This window comes from Rhinopithecus roxellana, chromosome 12 (assembly GCF_007565055.1).
Source record: "Rhinopithecus roxellana isolate Shanxi Qingling chromosome 12, ASM756505v1, whole genome shotgun sequence".
Classification (NCBI taxonomy): Eukaryota; Metazoa; Chordata; class Mammalia; order Primates; family Cercopithecidae; genus Rhinopithecus; species Rhinopithecus roxellana.
The window spans coordinates 123,420,725-123,433,368 of NC_044560.1; the positions used below are offsets into that span (position 1 = coordinate 123,420,725).

Consider the following 12,644-nt stretch of genomic DNA (forward strand, 5'->3'; position numbering starts at 1 on the left):
CCTCCCAAGCATTGGAGCCTCCCCGCTGAAACTGGGTGCTCTTGGAGGCCACAGTTCTCAGGCATGGCAAGGCCTCGGGCACATTGCTGAATTCCATCACCCGGTCTCTTCTGTCTCCTGCTGAGGCAAGGGCTGGAGAGCGTCTGCCCATGCTCCTTCCTTCTCAGTGCACCAAGTCCAAGTGTGGCGTGGGGGTGGGGAGGAACAGTGGGCGAAAAGGTCCCAGTCTGGTTTGGTTCTGTTTATTTTCCTTGAGGGGTGAGAACCCTGGAAAAGAGCGTGATTAATTCACCAATACCCCAGAGGACGGGTAGCTTTCTTGGACCATTTGGAAGCTGAAGTCAGGGAAGCGGCTTCCAAGGCAACAGCTACCATGGCAACAAGAGTGCCAGCCTTGGGGGGACCTTGCTCCTCGGCCCCCTCCAGACCTGAAGCAGCTGGAGTGCTGGCATGGGACCAAGGCACCACTGTTCATGGAGCTGGGTCCGGGAGGGGCAGTCGGCCAGGAGGGAGGAGGGGCCCCCACAGCCCAGGCAGGTAGACACACAGAAGGGACAAAGACTGGACAGTCCCTGTGCCCAGAGGCCCTCAGACAGGAGTCCTCAGGGTTCAGCTGAATCAGGGCTGGGGCTGGGGCCAAGGCCTGATCATTAGGTTTTAGAAGAGAGGTCTGAGGCTTGAGACGCTCCAACTGGCTGGGACCAGCTCTCTCCTTCTAGGCCCCGCCCACGCGAGAGCTCTGGAGCTGGGGAGCTGCCTTCCATCATCACAGATCCCATGCCTGGAAGGGGCTCTGCGGTCTCAGAGCCGCCTCAGTGCGTCTGCTGGATCTGCCTCTGTCCAGCAGAGCCAGGACTTCCAAGGTCACCAGTGAATAGTGGCAGTACTGGAACCCAGGGCTCCGGTCCTCACGTCAGGCTCTTCCCCTTGTGCCACAGCTGCCCCTCTGGGCCAGGGACTGCATCCCGGAGGGACGGAGCAGCCTGTCCGCAGGAGGATCCCACAGAGGGACAGAGGCCTGGCTCATCTGAAGAGGCCCAGATCTATCTCCACAGCACACAGTGCTTCTGTAGAGTGCTCCCGGAGCCAAGGACCAGGGAGGGCTCGTCTCCAGCACTGGGACCGTGAGTTGTGTAATTCTGCCCTGGTAGACAACAGTAAATACAGGGGTCCCCCATTATCCCTAGGGGACACGTTCTAAGACCCTTGGTGGATGTCTCAAACCATGGACAGTACCAAACTCTATATATTACGATTTTTCCTATACATACATATCTGTGATAAAGTTTAATTTCTAAATTAGGTATAGGAAGAGATTAACAAAATAGAACAATTGTAATAAAAGTTATATGGATGTGGTCTCTCTCTCAAAATACCCTATTGTGTCGTACTCACCTATTTTGACCACAGGTAACTGAAATTATGGAATTAAGTGAAACTGTGGATCAATGGGGACTACTTGATTAGCTAAAACTATAATAGCTAACATTTATGGAGCACTTACTATGTGGGCCTGGAACTGCTCTCAACACTTCGCATTTATTAATTTGTAACTTTCACAACAGTACTATGAAGTAAGCACTATCATCCCCATTTATAGTTGAAGAAACTCTCAGAGATTAAGTAACTGGCCCAAGCCCCAGAGCTAGTAAGTGGCAGAGCAGGGATTTGAATGCAGGCAGCACAGCGCTGGGTCCCAAGCCTTCCTGGAGGGAATTCCAGTTCCACCATTCCTAGCTGTATAGCCCTGGGCAAGCTATTCTTCCTTTCTCTGCTTGGTTTTTCATGTCAAGTGGGATAAAATAATAGTACCTACCTCATAGGACTGCTGAGAATTAAATGCTAATGCCCGTAAACTTCTTAGAAAGTACCTGTTACTTAGTAAGTGGATGACAATGCTGGCAAAACCAAGGTCAGCCAAAACCAAGGTCACGGCATTTAAGCAGAGCCATGCAGGATGAGAGGGGCCTTGCCAGGTGGGCCAGGCTGGGGAGGTGGGCTGGGACAGGGCACAGCTTGAGCCAAGGCACAGAGGCCTGAGAGTCTGGGGGATTTGCAGCTGGGCAGGGTGTGGGCCAGGGGTGGAGAGTGCTTGACCTAGGAAGCCCCCTTGAAGTCACATTCCTCTTGGGCCTCCCACTAGGCCGGGCTGCAGTTCAGGGATAGAACTCATATCCTGGTTCTGGGTCTCCAGGGACTGGGAGTCTGTGGGCCAAAAGGGTCAGATTTTGCAGGTCTGTTTTCCTCACCAAGCCCACTCCAGGTAGATGAAAAAGGGATGTGAGGGTGTCAGGGTTACTGTCAAGCGAAGACTGTCAATAAACAGTATGTATTGTCAACGGGGAGGCATTCATGGCATAGGACAGCTGGGAGCCTGGCCCGTCACCTGTCCCAAGTGAAGAGCCCTAATCCCATCTCCCCTCTCTGAACTCCCGAGGGAAAGCAGCTGTCACCAGCACCCAGTCCACTGCCCAGACACTCAGACCTCCCTTGCCACCTCCTTGGGAACTTATAAAGGTCCTTTCCACCCCAGTCCTCTCCTGTCTGGCTCTGAGGATCGCCTGGGACAATGGACACCAAAGTCCTTTGCATGATGTACATGAGGGCTGTGGATGGGAGGTGCCATTTTTCTTTGTTGCATAGTCCCGGGCACATGACACCCCCTTGATAAAGGCTTAGTAATGCTTTAGACAGAGGGGAAATTTGTTTCCTGCTTATGGGCTGCTGGGCACAGAGGACATCTGTCAAAGTACATTCTGAAGTCTCCTGTGTCATGGTCGCTGACACCACCTCTACCACTTGATGGGGAGCTCCTAGAAAGCAGAGGCTGTTTCTTACTCATTTCTGGGTCCTGGCACAGAAGAAGCAATTGATAAATGTTCGATGAATTTCATTTCCTCACCTAGAAAAAAAAAAAAAGCAATTTCTTCTTCACCTTGTTTTTTGGGTCAAATGTGGTTTTTATTCAGGGGTCCTGATAAGAGATACCTTCTCCCCACCTGGCTGGACTTAGCCCCAGTTTAGAAGGCCAGTCTCCTTCTCAGGTCTGCAGGTAAAAAAAGGACCACCAAATAGGCCACAGCTAGAATTTCAGTTTTATTAAAATAAGCACAATGTATAAAAGCACCATGGTGTTGTATAAACGTCTGCCTGACAAATGCAAATCTATTTTCTTTATGTAACTCAACAGTTCAGCTTATCTGAATGGCTGTACCTTCACGAACTCGGGCAGCAGGCACTGCATCGATCACACAGGGCAGTGAGGCTTCACCCCAGGCACAGAGCTCCATCTAACTGCCCAGACCTGTGCCACCCACACAAGACCTGGGGACACAGCAGCAGACACCGACGCTGTCTCTAAGTTTGTCATAGGAACAGCTTAAAATCAGTTAGAATAGGGCACTGCTGATTAAAAGCCAAATGCATGGACATTCCAGAAAGAGCAAGCCGTTACACTCTCTGGGAAGTTCATGGGCTTGCAGTGGGAGATTAAGGTCCCATCTTTGCTGGAACAGCATGGTTAAAAAAAAAACAAAATACAACTGACTTTAGCAGCAATCACAATCAAAGGGGATGATAAATGAGGGACACATTTCAGTCACGGCAAAGAAAGATTATGTGCTTCTCCGTGCTGCAGACCGGAAGACTGATCTGATTTCCTGAATGAGGAAGGCTACTTGCCCTTCCCTGAATTGAGGGGATGGCTTTGCTCAGTCAAGGGAGAAGACGGGCAAAGAGGACATCCGGAGGACAGAGGAAGGTGGAAGGACCGCCAGAGGAGGGTGACAGAGCTGAGAGGGAAGAGGCACGTGTCGGCAGCCTCTGTCAACTGATGCTTCTTGCTTCTCCCTGCAGGCTGCAGCCACAGCCGCCGCTACAGCGGTGAGAGGAGGCCGGATCCCAGATCTGCAGGCGGTGAGCAGGTGGAGCCCAGCGAAGAGCTGTTCCTGCTGCAGGCAATTATGCAAAGTGACAAGTGATTGCTTTCCTTTTCAAAGACAACCCCTTTGGAAAAAGCTTTTTCCTCCAGGACCCTAGGGAAATAGGGGTTGGTGGGAACTTTAGGGCCTTCCTAGATGAAAAAGCCTGAGTGGAGCCACAGAGCAGATGCTGTCACCTGCTCAGCAGACTTTCGCCACACAGGTTTCCAGGGGGACAATGCCTGGCCAGGCCTAGGGTCTATAAGGTGTGACTGGAGCATTTCAGAGTGCTGTGGGCGGGCTCCTGTCTTCACCACGGCCTGCCTGGGCCTGGGCCCGCCTCCGGGCCAGGCGTGACTTGCAGGGAGGGGAAAGCTTCATGGAGCAGAGGCCATCGGCCAGTGCCTCTGGCTCCTCTGCTAGTTCATTCTCTTCGTGCTGAGATAGCTGGCGGTTAAGGGCGATGGCCTCAGCTGCGAAGAGCGTCAGGTCCATTGTGCTGCTGTTCCTGCAGGGTCGGGGGAAAGCACAGAAAAGAGGATCAGGACTCTAGGGTCAGCCAGGCCAGCTCTGGGACACTCCCACTCACTGCTGTGGCGCTACACTCCCACCAGATTTCCCAGAGCCGGGACGGGCTGCTCTCTCCAAAGTAGTTCTTGCCTAGGTTTGGAATCTTGCTTGACTGAGGGATTGTAATTTGAGCCCCAAGTACCATCCCTGGACTTGATGGTAAGGGCAAGCTCCCTCTTCTCCTCAGGGCACCCTCCTCTGAGCTCCCACCACTCTACATACAAGTCTACCAGAGGCAGAGACCGGGCACATTAAATGCGCCTGTCCCTCCCTCTCCCGGCCCGGGTGGGGATAAAGCTCCCAGAGCAAGGCCTGCACCGCTTATGCCACATCCCCAGCACCAAGCTCAGGACTAGCATGGACAGGCACTTCAGGTTTGCAGAATAAATCTTCTAAGGTGGATCTGAGGTTTGGCACCTAAAGGCATCTGAAGGCTGCTCTAGAGAGTCAGGTAGGAACTCAAATTGGGCAATAGCAACTGGGTCACACGAATTGAGATTACGGAGGTGTACAACTTCCTTGTGTAGCTCCTCAAAGCTGGCCATGAGGCTGGTGCCAAAACGGTTGCCCACACTGCTTAGCCCTGGCTCTTTGGGAACAGGGCAATCCAGCTCTGCAAGGGCTCCAGAGTCAAACAGCCCAGGGCTGCTGTGTGGCCTTAAGCAAGTTAACTTGATTGCTACTCCTCACCTCTCTCATCTAGAACACCTCTCTTAAATTCATGTGAAGATTATGGATATAATTATATCCAGCCCTTAGCACCACGTCTGACATGTGGTAAGGACTTACTATTTTTTTGAGACGGATTCTTGCTCTGTTGCCCAGGCTGGAGTGCAGTGGCGCGATCGCGGCTCACTGCAACCTCCGCCTCCTGGGTTCAAGCGATTCTCCTGCCTCAGCCTCCCAAGTAGGTGGCATTACAGGCACTGCCACCATGCCTGGCCATGGTAAGGCCTTAATCCTGGTGGCCACTATTATCACCGTCCGTCTAGTACTGTACGTGCCCCTCACTCCTGCTCCTTTCACCACATGCAAGGGCAGAGGGAAGCCGCGTGTGAATAACCCACGGGTAAGGTCTGTCTTTGGGCTGTAAGTTACGTTTCAATGGGAAAAACAGATTTTTGTTTTTTGTTTTTTTTTTTTTTTTCCTGCCAACAGTGCTAGGAGGGGCCTTTAAGGTGCTGGAGGGCAGAGGAAGCAATCTAGGTGAAGGCAGGGAAGGGTGGGAGATAGATCCAGAGTAGAGGAAAAGAGAGTGAGGAGGGGAAATGGGCAGGGAGCCCCTTTGGAGAAGGCTACTTGAGCCTAGAGATGGGCTCCCCAGGCCCCACCTCCACCCCCATGGTGGCTGAGAGCTTGAGGAAGAGCAGGGCGTGGGGGTGGTCAGAGCATTTACCTCTGGAGGACTTGCGGCGTGGGGAGTCCCTTTTCTGGAGCTTGCTAGAATGGGAAGGACAGATGTGTAGGTAAAGCACTGCTCCCTCCTTCCAAGGGCTGCCCTGCCCAAGCCTGCAGTGGGTAGGTGACTATAGGCTGCTGGCCCAGCACAGGGACTCGGCTCTGCTTGCTTGCAGGGTCAGGCCTTCCAAGCAGAGCAAGGAAGGTACAATCTGCAGTCATAGCCCCCAACACAGCTGCTTCTGCATGGAAAGCCCCTCTTTACCTTTGTCTGGCAAAGTCCTAATCATCCCCCAGGACCCAGCTCAAGGGACACTTCACCTGTGACGCACATTTCCCCTTCCCTGCCACCTTCCTGCCTCAGTCTCAGGCCCGGGGTGGGGAGTGGGGTCCTGCTCCCTTTGTGCCCCTAGCACTTTTTAGAAGCTCTGTAACTTATCCCCTTGTCTATTCTCTCCACTAGAGCGTCGACACAGGGACTGGATCTCACTTGTCCCTCTGGCATGTGGTAGGTGCTCACTTATGGGTCTGGGAATGAGTCACTTAGACACTCAAACTGGGTCCCTGACTGTAACACAGGTTGCCAATGCTTGCCTCTTTCCACTGGTAGGGTAGCTGAGGCTGGCCAGGGCCTGGCACACCAAGGAGACCAGTAAGTCATGGGAGCATGCGGCAGACCCCTTGGAGGGCAGAGGTTTCTGCCCTCCAAGGAGGATTCTAAAAAATGTTTTCTAGTGAAAACATGAATTTTAAACTTAGGGAAAAATTACCATCATTTGCCTTTCAGGCCAGCTGTACCCAGACTCCCAGACCATGAGGAGAACCTATGTGCCCCAACTCGGCCACACACCAATCAGCGCAGCAAGGCCTTGCTCAATTCTGGGTGCTCTCAGCTAATGATGCTTCTATATAAGGGGAGGATGCTACAGACTTCAAATGACAACAGGATGCTTGCGGGTAACAAATCCCCAGAGGACTCTGTTGGGGCTCAGTCTGTGGCCAAGGTTAGAGCCAAGTCTACGGCCTATAAGGGGCTCAGTCTGGGGTAACAAGAGGAGTTGATTCGCTCTACACACACAGGGATGGACACTGTCTGCTTCAGCTGTGCCAGACACAAGGCTGGTGCTCAGCACTCACTGGCATGACAGCTTCCTTGTGGCCATGGCACAGGCCTGGAATGGTGGAAAACACCCCTCCCTGGAGTCACTCACCCCCTGCACCCATGGGTGCTGCAGAACTTGGGCTGCGCTAAGTCTCTGCTTCGCATCTCGCACCAGGAGCTTGGAGATGAGGTCTTTGGCCTCACTGGAGATGTGTGCCCAGTCCTTGTCAGGAAACTCATACTTGCCTTCCTGGATGCTTTCAAACAGCTTGTTCTAGGTACAAAAGATTCCTCCTGAGGCCACACTGCCAGGGATGGGCAGGATGTGCCTGTCATTGTTTTGATCAACCAGCTTCAATTGATCTCAGCTGTAGCTGCAGCTCATGGCTTGGGGATGCCACAGACTGGGGCCTCTTCCCAGACTCACCCCGCACTATCCCCTAGATGAGCAAACTATATAGAATGCCCTTGGCAGGCCAGGATGGCTATGCCCTTGGTGGGCTGGATGGGTGATGAGTGGAGATCGCCCACAGAACAAAGCCCAAATTCCTTGGCTCTTCCTAGAGGACTCTCTGTGAACCTCTCAGGCCTCATCTCCCACTATCACCAACCTACTACTCCACTTTTCCTTCCTAGACACTCCAGCTATTTCATGTGTCCACGTCTGTGCCTGTGCTGTTCCTTCTACTTGTGATTCTTGTCCCTCTTCCCCAGGGCAGGATGCACCCATTAAGAGTCAGTTCAAGGCTGGGTGCAGTGGCTCACGCCTGTAATGCCAGCACTTTGGGAGGCCGAGGCAGGCGGATCACAAGGTCAGGAGATTGAGACCATCCTGGCTAACACAGTGAAACCCTGTCTCTACTGAAAATACCAAAAATTAGCCAGATGTGGTGGCAGACACCTGTAGTACCAGCTACTCAGGAGGCTGAGACAGGAGAATTGCTTGAACCCAGGAGGCAGAGGTTGCAGTGAGGCAAGATCATGCCATTGCACTCCAGCCTGGGCAACAGAGTGAGACTCCGTCTCAGAAAAAAAAAAAAAAAAAAAAAAAGAGTCAGTTCAGGCATGATCTTCTCTAACAATCCTGCCCTGAGCTCCCAGCTGGGCACAGTGTCTGATTATCTCTATTTTACCTTGTGGCCACCCTGACAAGACGGGGAGAGGGCACTATGAGCCCCCATCCTGGTCAGGAACGCTCTCCCAGCCCAGTCCTGCTTGGCATCCCCCAACCACACTGACCCCAAGCAGGGTCTACGCAGTGCTTCCTGGGGCCGCACTCACCTGGCACACCCTGCAGACCTCGCCCCGATCCCAGCCACAGTCAGCCCCGCAGTGGCCCACGAAGGGCGGGTAGCCGCTCAGCATGATGTAGAGGACCACGCCCAGGCTCCACAGGTCGCAGCGCTTGTCGTAGAATGTGGCCTGGTCCGTGAAGACCTCCACCACCTCAGGGGCCATGTATTCTGCTGAGCCACACTGTGGGGGCCAGGGTTGGGGGAGGGGGAGATGGCAGAGAACAGAGAGGCTTAGTTACAGCAGAGGGGATGGCAGAGAGCAGACTGTGATGGGACTGGAGCAGGAGGCTGGAAGGATGGGAGACAGAGCAGGAAGTCATCAGGAAGGCCAGCCAGTGAGCCGCCTGATGCCACCAAGGCACCTGCAGACTGAGCCCCATCATTCCCCAGTATCCAGAGGAGCAGTTCTGGTCACCTTATCCTTCCAGCTCCTCCTCCAGTAGGCAAAGACCTTTGGCCAAGAAGTTCCAGGAATCTCTCCCTGCCTCAGCTTCCTATAAACAGATATTTCATGTACAGGTACTTAAATGCACCAAGAATATGGCTCTGGGAGGGAGATCCAGTTCCACACAGCAAGATTTCTTAAAGTGAATCCTGTCAAGCTCCCCTGCTAGCTCAGAGCAGGAAGTGTAAGAATTTAGAATTAAGAGACCATCAAAGCTAGAAAAGCTCTTAGAACAAATCCAACCGTCCCACCCCTCCCATTTATAGATGGCAAAGGCAAGGCCAAGAACAGGACAGGGATTTGTCTGAGCACATCAATGGCACACCTAGGACCAGAATCCAATATTCCTTTCTCTCACACTTGTGTAGAAAACGGCTGATAGGAATCAAACACATTCTTTTTGCTCCACTCTTCACTATTTCAGGCTCACCAAGAAACAACCACCTCCCCGCTCCACACACCCTGCAAAACTAATTTGACTGAAAGACGGTAAGTGTTCTCAAGAAAGGATATTTTCTTTGTTATTGGCATTTAGAGTTAATGACTTTGAAAACAAGGTAGCCTGGTGTGTTAGAAGCTAATAAACATTCCTGATAATGTTGTTTAGAATAAGATACAACACAGGCATATTAAGGGCATGTCTTAAAAGGGTTATTAGGAAAATTTACTTCTGAAGCATACAAATCTCAAAAGAATCAGAATTATACTCTATTAGTTGTACAAGAGATGTGTTAGGAAGAAGTAGCTCCAAGCAGCACCATCTGGTCATGAAATGTGAAATCAGAGAAGTAAACAGGCTAACTTGGCCAAGCGATCCCACGTGCATACAGACTGAGACCTCACAGTTCCCACCACAGACAGACTATCCTCTCCAGCCAGGGAGGACAGCTCTCCATCCCACATCACAAGGGGGCTGCGCTGTGCCTTCAGCAGTGGGAATGGGGCTTACAGAACTACCAAATGCTCATATGCAAAAGGGCTGGCCTGGGAGTAGGGTCTGTTTTCACCTGGGTCAGGAGTCACGGTTCAGCCTGTGCTTTTTTTTTTTTTTTGAGACAGAGATTCGCTCTTGTTGCCCAGGCTGGAGTGCAATGGTGCAATTTCGGCTCACCGCAACCTCCGCCCCTCGGGTTCAAGCGATTCTCCTGCCTCAGCTGCCCAAGTAGCTGGGATTACAGGTATGCACCACCACGCCTGGCTAATTTTGCATTTTTAGTAGAAACGAGGTTTCCCCATGTTGGTCAAGCTGGTCTCAAACTCCCGACCTCAGGTGATCCGCCCACCTCAGCCTCCCAAAGTGCTAGGATTACAGGCATGAGCCACTGCAAACGGCCAGCCTGTGCTTATAGATATAATTTGTCTCTTCATCAGCAGAGAGGACCCAGCCCAAACTAACAGTCCAAGTGTCAGTTTCATTAGCAACTAAGGGGTCAGGGGAGGCTTGAGAGCCACGAACACAGAGCAGTAAGCAAAATGACCACTCAGGCAGCAGGAAGATAGGTCCAGTTGGTTTTCCATCCTTAACCCTCTGTTCTGGACCTCCCAGCTCTGGGTCAGGGAAACACTCCAAATACTTAGGAGCCCAGAGGAAGCATACATACTGGGGTGGTCAGCTCCGGTGTGGTTATGGGGGTGCAGGAGTTGTTCAGTTTCACCCCACTGCCCAAGTCAAAGTCACAGATTTTCACTGGAGACACCTGAAAAGGAAAACAGAAGCCAGGGTCACAGACATAAGAAACTACAGGGCAAGAGGAGCCAGGCATGGCTGCATGGGTGCATGGCTGAGTGGCTGTCACACCGCAGCTGGTTTTATTAGGTCATGTTTGCTCTCCGGAGGTTAACAAGAAGTCCCCTGAGGATTTCTTCCCAAGTGTCTTATTCCCTGTGCTCTCTTATTTCCCAACTAAGGGAAAAATGGGTGAACTATTTGGTGTCAGATTATTGTGAACTCAGACCAAAGTAAGTATGGAACTCTTGCTGGCAAAGGTTGCAGCACAGCAGCTAGGGAAGTTACTACGTACTCCTGAGAGACAGACTTCTTGCAGCCCATTCAGTGGAGTGCAAAGGAGCTTGCAGTAAAACCCCTGACCACCTCAGGTGGCTTAGGGTGACCAACTTGTCTTGGGTGGCTTGCTTGGGACTTGATCAGTTTAAACACAGAAAGCCCTGTGTTCCAGGAAACCCCTCAAACCTGGGAAAACGGATGGTTGGTCACCGTAGGTGGCATCAACACAGTAACCAAGTCCACCAGAACTGGATGCTGTGCCTGAGACCACAGACAGGTGCCTCATCTCTGGAGCCAACCAGGAGGGCAGTTTGGGTGCACACGAGAATGGATGAGAATGGTCTACGTGGTGTGTAAGCAGCACAGCGAGTGAACTAAATGCTGGTTCTCTGAGACCCATGTCCTTGCCGGGAAGCCTGGGCAAGTCCCTCAACTTCTTTCTCTCCTTCCTTCCTCCCTCTCCTTTTCTCTATTTTTCTTCTTTTCTTTTCATTTAGCTTCTTTCTCATTAGTGGTAAAATATAAAGTATAAAATATGAGATTTTAGCCATTTTTAAGTAGACAGTTTAGTGGCATTAACTACATACATTCACACAGTTGTGCAACCATCACCACGATCTGTTTCTAAAACTTTTCCATCACTCCAAACAGAAACTCTATATGCATTAAGCCATAACTCCCATTCTTTCTTCCCCTAGCCCTGGGTAACTTCCAATCTGATTTTATTAATTAATAAAGACTTTATTAATTTGCCAATTCAAGATATTTCATATAAGTAGATTTACACAATATTTGTCCTTTTATGTTTGGCTTATTTCACTTAGCATAATGTTTTCAAGGTTCATTCATGTATCAAAACCTCATTCCATTTTATGGCTGACTAGTATTCCATTGAATGTATGTACCACATTTTGTTTATCTGTTCAGCTGCTGATAACCACTTGAGTTGTTTCTACCTTTTGGCTGTTGTGAATAATACTGTAACGAATACTGGTATACAAGTATCTGTTTTCAATTGTTTTGGGTAATACCTAGGAGTGGAATTGCTGGGTCATATGGTAATTCTGTGTTTAGCCTTTGAGGAACCGCCAAACTTTTCCACAGAAGTTGCACCAGTATATAATCTCACCAGCAATGTACAAGGGTTACAATTTTTCCATATCCTCAACAACACTTAACTATTTTCCATTTTTTAAATTACAGCCTACCTAGTAGTATGTGGTAGTATCTCATTGTGGTTTTGACTCGCATTTCCCTAATGACTAAGGATGTTGAGCATCTTTTCATGTACTTGTTGGACATTTGTGCACCTTATTTGGAGAAATGTCTGTTCAAGTCCCGTGTCCATTTTTAAATTGGTTTGTCTTTTTGTTGTAGAGTTTTAGGAATCCTTTATATATTTTGGATATTAAACCTCGACCAGATATATGATCTGCAAATATTTTCTCGCATTCTGTAGATTGTCTTTTCACTTTCTTGATAGATAATGTCCTTTGAAACTTAACCTCTCTTTTTCTTAAGAGACAGGGGTCTCACTATATCACCCAGGCTGGCCTCAAACTCCAGGCTCAAGCAATTCTCCTACCTCAGCCTCCTGAGTAGCTGGGACTACAGGCATGCAACCACTGTGATCAGCTAATTTTTTAATTTTTTGTGGAGATGGGGTCTCGCTTTGTTGCCCAGGCTGTTCTTAAGCTCCTGGCCTCAAGTGATCCTCCCGCCTCAGCCTCCCAAAGTGTTGGGATTACAGGTGTGAGCCACTGCCTGGCCCCAATTATTCCTCTCTTTCTCCTTCCCCCCTTTTGCCTTTCCTTTCCTCACTTTCTTGTTTTGAGACAGGGTCTCTGCTGTATAGGCTGGAGTGCAGTGGTGTGATCATGGCTCACTGGCTATACATGTTTCCTAACTT

The 12,644-nt window shown here is 50.5% G+C and overlaps 1 protein-coding gene across 11 annotated transcripts in view; it reads right to left on the reverse strand.

The window, feature by feature from the left end:
* Positions 1-3,072: 3,072 nt before the first annotated feature.
* The window catches only part of MKNK1 (MAPK interacting serine/threonine kinase 1), a 46,242-nt gene continuing 36,670 nt past the window's right edge, over positions 3,073-12,644 (reverse strand). For 8 of the 11 annotated variants that reach the window (XM_010363016.2, XM_030941996.1, XM_010363018.2 and 5 more), the window contains 5 exons: positions 10,332-10,427; positions 8,272-8,466; positions 7,100-7,264; positions 5,887-5,930; positions 3,073-4,428 (listed from right to left, as the gene is read on the reverse strand). In XM_010363016.2, the coding sequence (XP_010361318.2) occupies positions 4,203-4,428; positions 5,887-5,930; positions 7,100-7,264; positions 8,272-8,466; positions 10,332-10,427 (726 nt within the window). In that variant the 3' untranslated portion in view covers positions 3,073-4,202. The remainder of the gene's footprint in view (positions 4,429-5,886; positions 5,931-7,099; positions 7,265-8,271; positions 8,467-10,331; positions 10,428-12,644) is intronic. The other 3 variants (XM_030942000.1, XM_030941998.1, XM_030941999.1) reach the window with 1 other exon arrangement.